Raw genomic sequence first — 18,702 nt, forward strand, 5'->3', positions numbered from 1 at the left:
ACCCTACCAGGATAAAAAAAAAAAAAAAAAACTCTCTAGCAACTGAGCATGTGTAGCTTTCCACAAGGCTCTGTTCTATCAGCAGATGGATTGGGGACAGTAGAAGAAGGGAAGGATCAGAGAAGACAGGATCAAACAGCCTTTTTACACAATGCAGAGGATTAACCCCTTAGGTTCCACAGTGAGTATAACAAGCATGCTTTACTGCATCTACAGACTGATTTTACTGTTGAGGGTTTAGTAACACTTTAAATAACCTATAACTGCACAACTCAGAAATTATGGAAAATGCAGTCATGTCTTTTAGATTGGCACACCTGCTCATAAGACATTGAAGATCTGCGGCAGTCTGAAGACACTTTACTGAGTCAGATCTTAAGCTCTGTAATCAGCAAAGTGTATTCAATCTATTAAATGCTCTAGCTCTGACTCAAGAAGGAGGATATTGGAACTCTGCAGAGAGACTACTGCTTCCATGCAACAGCAAGTCGTTTTCTGTAGAATGCTGGCAGGGGAAAAGCTTTTTGACACAGGGATGGCCTGCTTTTTGATTGAATAGAATGTGTCGCTTTATAAATGTTTTTCTGGTCACAAACCAGTATGCATGCTTAAATGGCACATCATTTCCAACACTTGACAGTCTCTAGGGATCTTGCTCCAAACACACAACACTTTCCTAATCTCATTCAGCGTATAGAACACATTACATTCTTATCACCTCTCTAAAAGAATAAACTCAGTAATGGCATACCCATCATAAACTGAGAACGCTTTTATAATTCACACTTTGGCCACATGAAGGAAGGTTAATGCTCTGTTTGCTAGGCATTTTCTGAGTGTCAACACAACGAATGTGAAATAAATACCACTCATTACCGACACAAAGAGCTTTTAGAGGGGTATGCGCTGACCAATAATTACATTATTTTCTCTATTTTTTCTAATCAGTATTGGGATAGTATAATTAGTTGAATCACTTCTGTGCTGGGTCTTAACCATATAGGCATTAATGAAATCTGTAAATCTTTTACTAAAAATGAAAATTAAATACTAGAAAATATCACAAATTCTGTGTGTTGAAAATTACATCATACTTGGTAAGAAATATACCATTCAGAGTTTGCCTTGCTCCAGAGTGTGGCTCAACTTGGGTTCAGAATCATTCTTTGATAAGGAAACAGTTTGACTTTTAGTTCAGTTGTCACCTATTGTGGCTGTAATCAATAGATGTTAGTCTTGGCTCCAAACATAGCAAAGTAGAAAGCCTGTCTCTTGCCAGCATGCTATAGACAGGGACCAATTGCTCTCTGTGTGGAAGTAGTGGTCTTGACCACCTTCCAGCTGAGTCAGAAATGTATCTCTGAAATCAGAAAGTAGTCACACCCCCCCCCCCTAATCAGACTTCTGCAGAAGGACCCTTGCTTGTAGAGAGGAAGGGTCCTTCTCTAAAATATCCTGGCAAGCGACATGCTTTAGACTCAGGCTGAGGCTGCATTTTGGGCAAAAACTAAAATTTTAAACCTTTTATTTTGATCCACATGAAATTTATTTAACTTTTTTTTTTCTAAACTGTTTGGACTTTTAGGCTTGGTTCACACCTGTGCAACTTTGGACAAAGTCGCAGCCCATTGTGTTGTGTTTGTTGGCACCTGTTCAGATCTATGCGACTTTGAAAATGTTCCTACTCTACTTTGATGCAACTTGAGTGCAAAGTTGCATAAAAAGTTTCACTCCACAGTCACATTGGCAATCATGTGACTTTGCAGTTGCACAAGTGTGAATGAAGCCTAATTACTGGTTAAAAACAATCAATGTTTTATCCCTGGTTCACATCTGTGGGGGTGGTGCCACTGCAGATCCACACAAAAATCCATGCAGCCGCACCACCCACACAGAGGAATGCGGACCCGCGGGCGGGTGCCATTGATTCTAATTTCACGCTGCCCGCACTGCAAATTGCAACCGTACTGGAAACCGAGGTTCCCGTGAAGGCTGCGTTTTCCGAAGAAGTGCAAGGACTTCTTCCCTGTATGTCCTGGGGCACGGGAGTCCATTCAAACAAATGGGCTCTCGTGCCCACACAAAACGAACGTGGCCCGCAGGAACGCGGAGATGTGAACCTAGCCTGAATCTTTGGGACCTTTATCAAGGTCATGTTGAGGCTCCAGTGCAGGCCAGGACATCACTTTGTTATGGATCCATTAGACCAACCATTCTTTACCAGGATTCCATGGAACCCTAGGGTTCTTCCAAAGGTTGCTAGGGGTTCCTTAAGCTGTGGATGGTTGACTTCCATTTGATGGTACCTGCATATTCCTACAGCCATTTCTACCTGAAAAAGCCAGTGGCATGACCCTAGAGACCTTTTTAGCTGTCTGGATGGGCAGCATTCTCATCACCACTTTGAAAGGGGGTATTCTTCCCACCGATCCCTGATGGACTTGTTTTGTCAGGGGTTCCCCTAGAACTGAAAATGATTTTAAGGGTTCCTTGGGGTAAAAAGGAGAAAGGCTTAATTAGACAATTAAAACAAAGCATGTAATGATGTGCTACCATCACCCAACTCCCTTCTCTATAGTATTTTATTTATTTATTTTATTTCAGGTACTTATATACCACCGTCAATTTACGCAGCGCTTTACATATATATTGTACATTCACATCAGTCCCTAACCCTCAAGGGCCATACAATCTAAGGTCCCTAACCCTCAAGGGGTGTACAATCTAAGGTCCCTAACTCCCATTCGTACATACACATACTAGGGACAATTTAGACAAGAGCCAATTAACCTACCAGCATGTCTTTGGAGTATAGTATAGCAAGGGTTCCACCATTACTTTTGTCCTTCTAGGACTCAAAAAGTAATTAACATATTTCCTACTTCTTGGTACTCTGGCTCTCTTGGAAATGTTTGATGATTTATTCTGTTACATGAATTTTTAGTCATTAACAAGGTTTGGTAAAACATGTGACAGCACCAACATAGGATGAAGCAATGAGCAGTAGTTTCAAGACTGAAGAGGAGGCTCAGAGCTGCTCATTTGCTTTATACTGTAACGGAGCTCTGGTCTTAGAAGATCAATAAAATCAATTTGCCTTAGGGGCCAGAGTTGTGCTGTGATGGAGGAAGCCCGGAGTCTGCTTCCAGCCTCTGTACTGCTCTAAGGCATCTGCTAGGCAGCCTATTCGTGAAGGTTTGAGGATGGCAACCCCTGTTGGCATAAATTCCAAGAACAAAGTGGTTGCCTTCTTCATGAAATTGGAAAAAAATGTAATACATACTTCATTTGAAGCATGTAAGTATTTTTTTTTTCAGAATTAGAATTAATGTAAATTAGCGTAAAGACTTAAACCAAGAATCTTTCAGTACTTATTGTGCACCTGGATTTTGGGAAAATCCATAAAATACATCTATGAACATGTGAAATTTTAAACACACCATGTAGGACTGCAAAATATATAAATCCTCATGAAGCCAAGTATTATTATTCGCAACAAAAATAATGAAGGTTTAAAAAAATGAGCTTCAAGATAAAATGTAAGCCCAAACTACATATAACATTCCGAAGAGAGTGTTGGACAATCTGAAACTGCCTGTGATCAGTCAATCCCAACGCCCTCCATGAACTGCTATTGTTGCTGCCAGATGAACCTGCATTGTCACCATGATCTGTGATTGATTTCCACTACAGTGCAAATCCATGAAACTGCAGCAACATACAATCATTTAATGATCACAGTAGAAATCAACGCAATGGAACTCAATCATTTGTAAGTATTCTACTCCTCGAGTAACCAAAAAAAAAAGAAGTTTTAGAAATTTACACATATAGCTTTGTTTTCAAGTGCACTAGGGTTTGTCAGACTGTAGTACACAAATTTGGGATTTATACTAAAGATAATTTATTTTTCAACGTATATATTTAAAAAAAAAAAAGAAAAATATTTTGCATTTTTGTGCATGAAAAGTCAAAAATATATTAAAGATGATCTTAAAAAAAACATATGAATGTAGATGCTGACAGTAACCTTGAACTACTGTGCTGTAAAGCCCTTGACCAGTAAATGTGGTTACTTAATAACTTGCTGATAGAAATCCAGATGTAAACATTTAATAGATAATCAGGCTTTGTTGATCAGATTTAGATTAGCCTGCCCCAACCTTTTCCCAGCTAATCGCTACAGGAATTATTCAAGGTAATGATCTTGAACAAAAGCACCTCTCAGCCATCCACCCCATACAAACTGTTCAAATTAGTCACAAGCCACAAATATTAGGACGTTATGCAAAGGTCAAATCACATATGTGGACCCTGAACGTCTCAGAAAGTCTAGCAGGCAATTCAAACCTCTGAACTTAACTGTTCCCAACCAGAGGGGAAGTACTGTAGATTCACAGATGTAATCCTATCTGCTTCTGCTGAATGGCTGCTGCAAACCACATATCGTTGCACACATCAGTTGTTACAATTACAACCATAATTAGCTTCAGAACTTTAGATATAAACAGAATGAGAAAACTCCACGTACAGGGGCCTGACTGTGCCGCTCTTCCTGCAGCATATGGAATTAAAAAATAGTAAGAGAAGAATTAGCTGTCACTTGATAAGGGAATGTCAAATTGGCTGTCAAAGGAAATCTCTAGCAGGGGTTAAATTCTTTCCGACTCCCATTCAGAGCAGAATCAGCACAAGGCTCCCCTTTCTCCTTGTAGAAGCTGGAAACCTGATCTCAGCCTGACTCTTAGCAAACACCAGGAAAGGAATTGAGGGAAAAAAAAAAAAAAAAAGACATCTGGATCATTACACACGTATACCTAAGAGGGGATACTTAACTCCTTCATGCCTGCAGTATAAAATGCAATCAGTTAAAAACCAAGGAAAAACAAATTGGTCTTCGAGCTTTAAATTCCATTAACTGATTACCCGACTCTGCAAATGACTACACAGTTACAGATCTTTGTGCAGCATCTAAACCAGCGATTCCCAAACAGGGCCCTCCAGAGGATGCTAGGGGTTCCTTTAACTGTGGCTGACTGACTCCCATTTAATGTTCTGGGGTCAATGAAACTTGGCATGGTCAGTTGCACGACACCAATGATCTTTTTGGCCGTCTGTAAAGGTGGCATTTTGACCACCACCATGAGGGGCCAATCTTCCCACCGGCCGCTAAGGCGAGGGGGCCGATCTTCGCGCCGGCCGCCGATGTGAGGGGACCAATGTTCACACTTGACACCGAATAAAATTAGTTAAGCATTCCCTAAAATCAGAATTTTTTTTTTTCTTAAGGATTCCTCTGGGGTAAAAAGTTTGCGAAAGGCTGATCTAGACCATGGATTTGTACACACAAATAAACTATATATACACTTTACAATGCCCACCGGCCGCCAAGGCGAGGGGGGCCGATCTTCCCACCGGACGCCAAGGCGAGGGGGGCCGATCTTCCCACCGGACGCCAAGGCGAGGGGGGCCGATCTTCCCACCGGACGCCAAGGCGAGGGGGGGCCGATCTTCCCACCGGACGCCAAGGCGAGGGGGGGCCGATCTTCCCACCGGACGCCAAGGCGAGGGGGGCCGATCTTCCCACCGGACGCCAAGGCGAGGGGGGCCGATCTTCCCACCGGACGCCAAGGCGAGGGGGGCCGATCTTCCCACCGGACGCCAAGGCGAGGGGGGCCGATCTTCCCACCGGACGCCAAGGCGAGGGGGGCCGATCTTCCCACCGGACGCCAAGGCGAGGGGGGCCGATCTTCCCACCGGACGCCAAGGCGAGGGGGGCCGATCTTCCCACCGGACGCCAAGGCGAGGGGGGCCGATCTTCCCACCGGACGCCAAGGCGAGGGGGGCCGATCTTCCCACCGGACGCCAAGGCGAGGGGGGCCGATCTTCCCACCGGACGCCAAGGCGAGGGGGGCCGATCTTCCCACCGGACGCCAAGGCGAGGGGGGCCGATCTTCCCACCGGACGCCAAGGCGAGGGGGGCCGATCTTCCCACCGGACGCCAAGGCGAGGGGGGCCGATCTTCCCACCGGACGCCAAGGCGAGGGGGGCCGATCTTCCCACCGGACGCCAAGGCGAGGGGGGCCGATCTTCCCACCGGACGCCAAGGCGAGGGGGGCCGATCTTCCCACCGGACGCCAAGGCGAGGGGGGCCGATCTTCCCACCGGACGCCAAGGCGAGGGGGGCCGATCTTCCCACCAGCCGCCAAGGCGAGGGGGCCGATCTTCCCACCAGCCGCCAAGGCGAGGGGGCCGATCTTCCCACTTGACAACCAATAAATTAGGGGTTCCCCAAAATCTGATTTTTTTTTTTTCCTTTGGGGTAAAAAATTTGAGAAAGGCTGATCTAGACCATGCATTTGTACACACAAACTATATATACACTTTGCAATGCCAACAAGGAATAGGAATGCAATGGTAAATGTAGGTTTTCAAAGATGAGTCTTGATGGTGGCTGCCAAGATAAGAATATTTTCATAACAAGGGTGCATCCTTTCATGACTGTGCTCATTATCCGCGCCTGCAGTGAATGCAGAGGTTGTAAGCAGTATCAATGAAAACTAGAACACACAGATACGGTAACACGATTTGATCTACATGTGAATAGGCTTTAATGCATTCAAATAAAAGCACTGGCAGGCTTCTTTGATAAATCCGTGCAGTGAGCAATATACACAAACCCATGATAATGGGATATCACTTTGTCTGAATCAAATCAGTAAATACAACATATGACTGGTTGATATGGGTTATCCAACTTTCTAAATTATTCTCTGAGCCTTCAAGAATCCTCCGGAGTATAGTCATGAAAGAGCATCCAACAGGAAAGGCAAAGCCTTGGCACCTCGGGGAAATGACAGAGCACATCCCATTAGAGAACATCCACCAGCTGCGCCAGCCAACACCCACACCTCTCCTGACATACAAAGGATATACAGGTGCTCAGACAGCACAGCCATCACTGGTGTCTTTATGTACAAAGCCCTTACCATCAAAAGGGTGATCACTGCATCTCCATACAAAGCAAGGTCTACATCCATCAACCACAAAAAAAACTACCAGTATGACAGGCAGCAGACACAGTGGAGGATGGGAACTTCTCTACACAAGGAGGATAATTCACACCTGAGCATTTTGCTGTGTGTTTTTGCACATTTCCCCATGCACGACAAACGATCAGCATCAAGAATCCAATTCTCTTCTATTGTGGTTATTTACAATCCCCACTCAGTCACTTGAAGCATAAAATGATGCATGAGATTTGTTTGGTGTTGTGCATTTTTGGTCCCAAAGACTTTGAGGCACAGCTAGACGTGCGACAGACGCGTTTATGGTGGTGGTCAGAATGCCACCTTTACAGGCGGCCATAAAGATCATTGGTTTCGTGCAACTGGCCGTGCCAAGTCTCATTGACCCCAAACGTTTTTTGCCTTCTCTCCAAATACAAAGATGCTTAAGCTTGGTTACATAGGCAAAAAAACTTCCAAAACATTTAAAAACACATCTACATGCAAAATATGCTTCCAAATCCCCTGAAAAAATGCTCACTTCTGGTGTTGGGAACTAAAACACCGCTTTGATGCCCTGCTTCTGTGGGTTCTGTGCCAATCAAATGCATTGTTAGGGTTGTACCAAGGCAGTTTTAGGACATTGTCTCCACTGGCAGTTCTTCCATCATTTGCAATCTCATAGGCCTCAGCTCATCGTACTGCAAAACTATCTGACTTCAAAAAGTAATAAAATACAGATCGTGTATAATAATAAATATAATAATACTCTTCTAAAACACAGGCAGCCTTGTAAATGGTCTTATGTAAGCCGTTCCCTGTAAAGTTGCATTAGGTGAAATTCCTCCTCGGTCACTCAGTCTACACAGCCCAGCATACTGTTCACAGCTGTGGAAGATGCTGGCGTTTTATCAATAAATAATTAGGATAAAAGGGGAAAATGTCAATAAAGGCCTGGAATAAGTGCTAGCATATGGACTCCTGGGTCCGGTATGTAACCACTGCTAAGCCCAGACGGGGTGCGGGTGAGCTGTCTCCATACTGCTGGCATGTCCTCAGCTCTGAGGGGCACAGAGAGGGCTCATGTCATCCAGGACTGAAAGTCCACAACCATACTACAGTCCTCAGAACAGATAGATAATCATAGAGCCAGCATCTGTCAGGAATTACACACACAGCTCTACACAGCTACACATATCTACTACAAAACACACAAGGGGTTAAAAACAGAAATCAGAGACACCCCATGTCAAAACCAGTGACATCTCATCACCAGAGACACCGCATCACCAAACACCCCACCACCAAACTAGTTGCATCCCATCACCAATCCAAAGACACCCCACCACCAAACCAGTTGCATCTCATCACCAAACCAAAGACACCCCACCACCAAACCAGTTGCATCCCATCACCAAACCAAAGACACCCCACCACCAAACCAAAGACACCCCACCACTCCAACCATCAAACCCAGGATGGTTTAAAATGAGCACAAATCATACAATCTAGGATCATATCTGCCATCCTTCTAAACACTTGTCACCAGTCACTTGTCACCCAAGACTCCAACCAAAAACTGTTTACACCATATAAAGCTGAGCACACACCATACAATCAGGGACTATAGCTGCCAAACCAGTGACATCTCAACGCTCCAACCAAACTAAGACAGTTATCAAACACTGACCATAGGATCGGGGAATATAGCCAGACAGCTGTCAATCTCAGGCCCCCTCAGTACAGTTTCTGGAGGGTCACCTAACTCTGATGTGACCACACACATATCAATACAATCATTTAATTGATCAATGGATGCAACTGAACTAAACAAATCGCCAACCAGAGATCACCAACGGTCTACAGAGATCTGCCATCCATATCCACTTTGCCATGTCACTGGGCTGGGGGAGGGGTGATATTGAAGAATAGATGAACAATCACAGTTTGATCATTATTTTCAATTGATCACAAAGAATGGAACATTCTCTAACATCAGCCAATCTTTCATTTGATGATGCAGCACTCTACTAGTGATCCCCTTTTATCAGTTTGGAGCTCATTTACTAGGCGTTTAGGTGATCCTGTTTATTGGGAATTCAGATCTCTGTTGCTTGGAGTTTGGGTGATCCCCTATATTTATTAGACATTTAAATGATCCCTATTAGTAGGAGTTTAGATGATCCCCTTTGTTTATTAGATATTTAGGTGATCCCTTTATTCATTTAGGTCTTTATTTGAAGTTTGGGTGATCCTCTACATTCATTAAGCATTAAAGTGATTCCCATTAAGGGGGGAGGAGGTGATCCCCTTTATTAGGCATTAAATTGACCCCCATTATTTAGAATTTATGTTCTCCCTTTATATTAGAGGTTTGGGGATCCCCTTTATGTATTAGGAGCTTGGGGGATACGCTTTAATAGTTTAGGTGATCCCTTTATCTACTAGGAATTTGGGGATCCCCTTTATTAGGCGTCTGAGGGGTCCCCTTTATGCATGAGTTTGGGGGTCCCCTTTATGTATTACAAGCTAGGGGTGTACACTTTATTAGTTTAGGTGATTCTTTATGTATCAGAAGTTTGGGGGATCCCCTTTATGTATCAGGAGTTTGGGGGATTCCCCTTTATGTATCAGGAGTTAGGGGGACCCACATTGGATATCAGGGGTTTGGGGGGACCCCTTTATGCATGAGTTTGGGGGGACCCTTTGGGCATCAGGAGTTGGTGGGTCCCCTTTATGCATGAGGGGTTTGGGGGACCCACTTTACGCATGAGGAGTTTGGGGGACCCACACTGGATATCAGGGGTTTGGGGGGTCCCCTTTGAGCATCAGGAGTTTGGGGGGTCCCCTTTGGGCATGAGGGGTTTGGGGGACCCACTTTACGCATGAGGAGTTTGGGGGACCCGCATTGGGTATCAGGGGTTTGGGGGGTCCCCTTTAGGCAGGAGTTTGGGGGGTCCCCTTTGGGCGGCAGGAGTTGGGGGGGTCCCCTTTGGGCGGCAGGAGTTGGGGGGGTCCCCTTTGGGCGGCAGGAGTTGGGGGGGTCCCCTTTGGGCGGCAGGAGTTGGGGGGTCCCCTTTGGGCGGCAGGAGTTGGGGGGTCCCCTTTGGGCGGCAGGAGTTGGGGGGTCCCCTTTGGGCAGCAGGAGTTGGGGGGTCCCCTTTGGGCGGCAGGAGTTTGGGGGGGATGTCCTAACTTCCAGAAGCCCCAGGTCGGTGGTGATAATGTCAGGCGGGGTGTATGGAGGTGATGAGAGGTGCAGGGGATGGACATGTCGGGGACACACACATACATATACGGGCTGCTCTCACCTGTGTGCCCCCAGAGGGCCAGCAGCAGCAGGAGAAGGAGGTGGAGGGGTCCCGGCGTACCGCGGCGATCAGCCCCGGGGTAGGAGAGTGCGGCCCTTCTCCCCATACCCGTCCATTCAGGTCTCGATGCCGGGTGGTGGGTCAGAGGAGCGGGAGCAGGCTGGCACGGCAAGGCTCGCTTCCTTCTCTTCCTGGCGGAGAAAGTTTTCAGGAGGCGGAAAGTCCGGGGCGGAGATCGGGGGAAGAGAGAACACAGAGACGGTTAGACGGAGCACACATCCCGGCCAGGAGCTCACATCACACTGTGTGCTGGAGGGGGACCGGGAGAGGAGGAGGGGCGGGAGGACTGCCGCTCATTGGGCGGATCCCGGAGACCCCGGACCGCTCCCTCCACCCCACTGACAGCCAGCGCCGCACAGGCCCTGCCCACTCCCCCGCCCCCCTCTACCACCCCTGTGACTGGCCGAAGCCTCGTCCGTGTGGGGTCCCGGGCTGAGCGGTGTGGAGGGGCCGGTCCCCGGACTGTGTAGTGCGGGGAGCTCGAGCAGTCTATGGAGAAATACACGAGCCGGACATTCCTGCCTCACTCCCGACATTTCTTTCACTTTTACACTCCACACTTCCAAATCACAATGCAACCTTCCCGTGATTGGCTGAGGGAGGCAGAGTGGGCGGGATATATTATGTTTAGGAAACGCCCACTACCCCGTCTAACATTCCTGGGCCTCTTGTCACTAATAATACAGAGAAGAGGGGAGCAGAGGGCGGGACTTCCACTCTGATTGGATACAAGTTGTCCTTGGCTGTCAGACTGTCTACTACACATATCACAGATCTCTACAATCTGATTGGACAATCTCCATCAGCTACGAGTGCAGCGCCCTCCTGATTGGATGCTCTATGAATGGACAGTTCAGGGTTGTGCACACTTTATACGGGTTTGGTAAGGCTGCTTTCACACTCATCCGTTTCTTTCACTTTTGCGCAAAAAAAAGCGGAAGGAAAACACGTGACCATGTAATCCTATGGAACTCTTCACACTGATCCGTTGCGTTTTTAAAAATCATGCTTGCTGCATTTTTGGAGCGGTAAAAAACGCACCTCCCCACTGAAATCAATGGAAAACAGCAAAAGCACATCAAAAATGTACTTGCTGTGCGTTTTTGGTGTGGTTTTTGAGTCGCATGTCATGTTAAAACCGCATCGCAAATGAGCTAAAACACAAGCGTTTTTTCCGCGGATCAGTGTGAAAGTAGTCTAAAACCTGTGAATCTGGTTCACACTTGTGCAAGTTGGTAACATACACAAAATTGCACGCGTTCCTGACCCGCAGGCAAAATACGCCACTCTTTAGCAGGCGTACATTCATTCTTAAAGCCACCCCAAGCACCAGAAAACATGGCGCGTTTTCATGCACAAGGGGCTGCAGAGCCATGCAACTTGGTGCAGCGCAATTAAAAAGACTCAGGGGCGTCATTCCACGCATTTCTGGGGGTACAGCAAATAAATAGACTGGTACCTGCGACATGTGCGCACAAACACACTGCACATATGTGAACCTAGGCTTAGGGCTCATTCAGATGTGTGCTGAAAAGCGATCTGTGGTGGATTGCTTTTTCAGATGCATTTGACAATATGTCGCCTCCACACCACCTGTTTTAACCATATGCATCACACCCCTATACACTTCAATGCGTCATGTTCAGCGGCGGTGCTTCCCACCGAATGCAACATGCTTTTTAATTCTTCCATTGCCCACAATGCACTGTAGCCGCAGAATGTGTACAGCCCTGAGAGGCTACATGTCCTTTAAGTGGGTGGTTAGGGGGCTATAAAACCGAGGCTCAGTTGCTTGCTTTTAACACCCCATAGTGGTACATGTGAACGAAACCTAAGGCCAGGTTCACTCCTATGCAGTTTGCGTTTGATCTGTTTCGGCAGTGCGTTTTGCATTGCGGTTTTTGCATCTGCATTTTGCTTTTTTTTTTGTTCTTGTTGCTAGGCAGATTTAAAATGCAAAACGCATCAAAAATGCACTACAATGCTTTTCTGCAGCGTTTCCATTGAAATATGTAGAACCAAAAACGGAACTTTTTACTTTCAAAAAAGTCCCTGAGCCTAGGTTCACACTGATGCAGTGCAGAATTCGCAGCGGTTTCTGTGCAAATTCCTCACCGCATCACAATCTCACCTCATTCATGCGAACCGCTGTGGGTGTGTAAGCTAAGTTAACATTCAAAATCGGTCTGCAAAACACGGTGCAATGTGCAAAATCGGATCGCATGACTGTTAGTACCCATGCGATACGATTCTAGTGTGGACCAAAGAAAGGGTCCTGCGCCTTTTTGGTGCGAATGTGGTGCGATTTGAGCCACACAAAATGTATGACTCAAATCGCACCACACAGAATTTGCATGTGATTTGCACAGGTATGCGGTGTGGTTCCTGTGCAAATCACATGCGTTATACCATACCGCACAAGTGTGAACCCAGGTTGACCCTTTCCGCACCGTGTGAAAACGTGGAGATGTGAACGTGCCCTATAGGCAATCATGTTAAATGGACTGTAGTGCGTTTATGCGGAACGCTGCAGAAAACGCTTAGGTGTGAACCTAGGGGAAAGGCGATTGTACAATCAGATTGCAGAGTGTATCTCCAGCTAATAATAGAACTAGCAGATCTCCTAGATATGCTGTGATGCTGGTCGCCCAGATCCATTGCAGTATTTACCTCATTCAGCATGCAGGCAGTGAAATACTCATTAGGGTTGCTTTACTAAAGGCAAATAGACTGTGCACTTTACAAGGGAAGTTGCCCATGAGCACAGTGAAGAGGTGGAGCTCTGCTGACTTCCTTCATCCAATCATGTGCAAGCAAAATGCTGTGTTTTGTTTCTTTGCATGTGATTGGGTATTCTTTGCAAACTGAAGCTTCACCTTATTTAATACGTTTTGATGTGCAAAGTGCACAATCTATTTGCCTTTAGTAAATCCACCCCATGTCTTTGCTATGGAGATAAGGGAACAGTTCTTTTTTTACACACGATTAAGAAACCCTGTTACCAAAAAAAAGCATGTAAAAGCACTGACAAGTCAATTATCATAAATGCTTACTAGCAGTGTTTTCTTCTCCATAGATTATCGTTCACTTACTGTTCCATTGAACGTGATAGATAATCTGAATGCTGCAGGAAGAGTCAATTCCTGGCACAGCCCCCACCGTCCATACACGTCATAGATCTCCCCTCTTCTGGGAGTGTATAGTTACTATCTGTGCTGGCCCAGCTCCTCTGCCTCTCCTTATATCATCTTTTATGTAGCTGCCAGGAGAAGGGGCATAGGGGAAAACTATACAGTGTCGCTTAAGCTGCTGGCTAAAGCTGCTATCAGTAATCATTGTGTTCTCCCAGAAGGGACAGCCCCCAACCCCCGCTTGTGGAAAGAGATGGTCAGCACATAGGCAGAACTCAAAACACGAAAGGAGATTTCTCAAGAACATTTATATTGGATTGTCAATAATAACTATTGTTTGTATGGTCATTACAATGTTGATGATCTAAAAGAAAAAAGTGTATGCTGTGACCACAGATTTCCTTCAAAGTGTTACTAAACCCAGAACTCTGCATTCACTATATCTGGTCTCCCACAGTACACAGAACATGGAAATGCAATTATTTTAGTAAATATAAACTGCTAAATACGTTTTCTCATCAGCAATTAGAGCATTCTTGTGGCTTCTATCAGTGTCCAGGCGAGCACTAGGTAAAGCTTGTAGGAGGAGTTTTCATTCTGCTCTAGGAGGATGCAGAACCCATGACCTCAGTGCTGATTGGCCCTGTGCTGATCACATGCACCCTCCAAAAAAAAAAACCTCTCTAGCAATACACACTAAACTGAGCATGTGCAGAGTGACTTCACATGAAATGTCTTATCAGGAGATAAGAGGGGGACACTGGAAGAAGGGGAGGATCAGAGAAATCAAACAGCATTTTTGCACAATGCAGAGGATTAACCCCTTAGGTTCCACAGTGAGTATAACAAGCATGCTTTACTGCATCTACCGACTGATGTTACTGTTGTGGGTTTAGTAACACTTTTAAGTGACAGTTCTGAGTCTGCTATGGTTGTTTTCATCACATCCAGGACTGTACAGGTAAATAACATGTATAAAATACACATACTGCATAATCACATGGGAAGAGTTTATTGCAATACATGGTCTGGAGATCTTCTGATGGGTCCCATGAAGTCCTCTTCTTGTCTGGCTTTGGCAGTCCTTAATGGTGTAGGAACCACATCTTGATGTAATCGCCGCTCTGTCTTGCGTGCTGTAAACCTTGGCTGGCATAAGGATGCCATAAAGCTGAACTCCAGGAAAATGAAATCTTCTCCTTTTCAGTGGATCTGCCCCTACACTACAAGGTTTAGGCAGCCCATACATTAAGCCGGTCATACATGAATCCAAATTCAGCAGGGACTCTTCCAAATTTCGATCCATGCATGGGCAGGCTGATTGTACCCAAGTCGATCCATTGATCGATTTGGGTACAACCAGCCTTTTGGATTTTTTAACATGCGATTACTGCCAGCGGCTATAGTGACTAGCAGTAATCATTGTTTTCTGAAGGGGAAGGCACCCCCTGCTGGCAGAACACAATAGTGCTGCAGGGGAGATTCCTCCATCAACACTGACATGCGATTTTTATGTTCTTTCCACCCATGGTGGAAGGAAAGAAGATCAAATCACCAATGGGCTGTATTTTTTGTTTTCATTTAACCAGAGAGTTAAAGGTAAAAAAGACCCGATTCCTCCATCCACACATTCAATGTGGACGGGGGAATCACTCCTGCTGAGCTATTGTGTTCTGACAGCAAGGTGACTTTCTGCTATTAGAAATCACTGATCAGCGTTGCAGGCTATAGCCGACGACTCTGATCATGCAGATGTTTTCCAGCAGGGTGGCTGTACAGAAATCAGCAGATTTATCTCTGTACAATCAGCCTGCCTATGCATGGATCAAAATTTGTGTGGTCCCTGCTGTACTGGCTGAATTTTGATTCATACATGGCCGGCTTTAACTGTACATTTCTGTGGGATTTCTAAGGGATTTGGAAAAGCACTTTTTACTTTCACAATCATTCATTCCTGCAGGCTCCTCTGTGCTGCTAGACTGGTTCCCATCTCCTGCACTCCGGTGACCATCAAGACCAGCGCCATAGCCCTGTGTTGGTTGTGAGGACACCTAGAGACAATCCACCAGCGGAGCATAGGGGAGCGCCGTCTGCCATAGGAGTGGAGGATCTGGTAAGTAAAGTGCTTTTACCACCCCCTAGACATAAATGATCAGTTAGTCTAGCAGTTCGGGCACAGCCTTACAGCATGGGAGTGTTTTTAGGTTTCCTGGGCTTTACACCAAGACAAAGCCTACATTACTTTCTGAATCACTGACATGGAACAAGGATGCAGATCATGAAGTCAAGGAAACATTGAAAGTCTTTATCTTTATCCATGTTCCAGGTCAATGAATCAAGGCATTGAAGAATAAGGCTCCATGCAGACTGGCTGCGCCATCCTATAGCAGAAATACTGCTACAGGGCGGCACGGGTGCGCAAAATCATGCATACTGTATATATATGATTTTGCAGTTCAGGGTAGGGGGCCGCCATTTGCAGCCTCGGCAGTCAATCACCAGGTCCTGGCCAATGATTCCCTGCTGGCACCCAGCAAACTGTGAATATTCTCAACAGGGGGGGGGAGACTCGTATGTAAACAGCACAGATCTCTCCCCTGTCAGCTCCTGCACACTGCTTTGTATGGCTCTGCATAGCAGAACCACACAAAGCAGTGTGCTTACAGTGGAAAGCACACACAGCCCACATAGTAAAACAGCACACAGTTGACCCTTTGATCACCCCAAATGTTAACCCCTTCCTGCCCAGTGCCATTACTACAGTGTCAGTGCTTTTTAATAGCACTGATCACTGTATTGGTGTCACTGGGGAGGTCAGTGACACCAAGTCAGTTCCCCCCAGTGTCAGAATGCCCACCACAGTCCCGCTATAAGTCGCTGATCACCACCATTACTAGTAAAAAAAAATAAAATAAAATTCCACTATATATACCGCCATTTGTAGACGCTATAACATTCACGTAACCCCATTAATTTACACGTATTGGGATTTTTTTTTAGCAAAGACATGTAGCAGAATACATTTTGGCCTAAATTTATGAGGAAATTAGGTTTTTTAATTTTTTTGCAGGACATGTTTAATAGAAAAATGTAAAAAATATTTTTTTTTTCAAAATTGTCAGTCTTTTTTTTTGTTTATAGTGCAAAAAATAAAAACGCACAGGTGATCAAATACCACCGAAAGAAAGTACCATTTGTGGGAAAAAAGGACGTAAATTTGGGTGCAGCGTTGCATGACCGTGCAATTGTCAGTTAAAGTAACGCAGCGCTGTAACGCAAAAAATGGCCTGGTCAGGAAGGGGGGTAAATCCTTTGGAGGGCAAGGGGTTAAAAAAAATGCTTCTCCTAGAGGAGTTTAGTGTTTTGCCTGTAGAAGCAACTAATGTTATCCCATGTGTCAATTCACATTAGGTATTCTAGAGGCGTTTTTTAAGCACAGCATTTAGAGGAAGAAAAAAAAGAGCATTTTTCTGGCAGGTCAAAAAACACTCAAAATTTGTGTTTTTTGTTTCTGCATGTTTTTTTAAGCTAGTGTGCACGGAGCCCATAGCCTAGTACATGCAATCAGAAAATCATACAAAAATACCGCTTTCAAAGCAATTGTACGATAATCTGATCGTTAATACACGGCTTCCGTCCGAAAGGGACAAGCACGAAAATGTTTCTTGTACGATAGCAGATCGTATGATTTTCATTTAATTGGTAGAATTTTCATCTGAAAATACAATACAAATACATTACAACACATGACATCACTTCCGAATTTTCTTTCTGTCGTACAAGAGTTTTCGTATCTTTAGTAATCTCTTCACTTTTCATATGAGACTAGCGTGCCAAACAAAAATGGATGATCATTCGTCCAATATTCTGATTGTATGTACCGGGCCTTAGGCTTAGCATGGCAGCCAGGCCACTAGCAGCGTAAACTTTTTCCTGTACAGTAGAAATCAGAAGTCTTTATCTGCATAGTTGTTCTGGGACAATGACTCCGAACATTGAAGCATGACAACCAAAACAACTAACATTTGCAGCAATAGCAGCCTCCATGTTGCTCTCAAGAAAGGTTTCTTTTATATTGCCCATGTTTTTTTTTGCCCATAACCTGACCATACATTATACAATCTGATTGTACAATCTCCTTTGGCTCTGCCATCAACTATGTAGTACTGCCTGATTCAATACTAATTTAATGGGTTATTTAGGTTTTTCTTCCTATTACAAAGTTTTGGTAAAGCAGAGATTGTACAATCATATTGTGTAGTGTATAGCCAGCTTTAGGATGTTGTCAGATGAATGCTTCTGCCATCAAAGACAGATCACCAGCAGCAGGATCACTAAAGACTACAGCCAGTCTGTCCTTATGAAATTGTTCACTCTGTAGCCACATGCAGCAAGGTGTCACTCCACTGCTGGTTCAAACGCTTGATTGCTAGCGATGGGTGTGACATCTTGCTGTCTCAGCTACAGAAGGAGCGATTCCATAGGGTGAGACAGGCAGCCTCTTAGAAACCTCACCACTAGCCATGTCAATCTTTAGAGACAGAGTCGCCTGTGTGACATCAGCCTAAGGGTGCTTTCACATGTTGTTTTTCCGTTTTTTTCATCAGTCCAGTCTTGTTTTTTCCAAGAAAAAAATTGATCCATTTTTCATCAGTTTACATCCATTTTTTACATTGTTTACCAATGCAAAAATGGACTGTATGTCCGTTTACATTCCAAGAAAAACAAATCAGTTTACATCCATTTTTCATCCATTTCTCATCAGTTTACATCCATTTTTCATCAGTTTACATCCATTTTTCATCTATGTTTCATCAGTTTACATCCATTTTTTACATCCTTTACCAATGCAAAAACGGACTTTACGTCCGTTTACATTCCAAGAAAAGACTAATCAGTTTAGATCCATTTTTCATTCATTTCTCATCAGTTTACATCCATTTTTCATCCGTTTACATCCATTTTTCATCAGTTTAAATCAATTTTTCATCCGTTTACATCTATGTTTCATCAGTTTACATCCATTTTTACACCCATTACCAATGCAAAAACGGACCGTATGTCCATTTACATCCATTTTCATTTGTTTTGTTTTTTGTTCTACAGAAGTAAAATAGGATTTTCTTCCGTTCAAAAAAATGGATGTTAACAGATGCGAACATTAATGGACGTAAATAGATGAACATCCGTTTA

At 44.7% G+C, this 18,702-nt stretch overlaps 1 protein-coding gene across 1 annotated transcript in view; it reads right to left on the reverse strand.

Moving 5' to 3' along the window:
* Positions 1-18,702, reverse strand: part of RGMB (repulsive guidance molecule BMP co-receptor b) — a 110,183-nt gene that overhangs the window by 55,585 nt on the left and 35,896 nt on the right. The window contains exon 3 of the mRNA XM_089679118.1: positions 10,319-10,509. Within this exon, the coding sequence (XP_089535244.1) occupies positions 10,319-10,509 (191 nt within the window). The remainder of the gene's footprint in view (positions 1-10,318; positions 10,510-18,702) is intronic.

This window comes from Staurois parvus, unplaced genomic scaffold, assembly GCF_062004578.1.
Source record: "Staurois parvus isolate SC_StPar_1 unplaced genomic scaffold, SC_StPar_1.0 ptg000218l, whole genome shotgun sequence".
Taxonomy (NCBI): Eukaryota; Metazoa; Chordata; class Amphibia; order Anura; family Ranidae; genus Staurois; species Staurois parvus.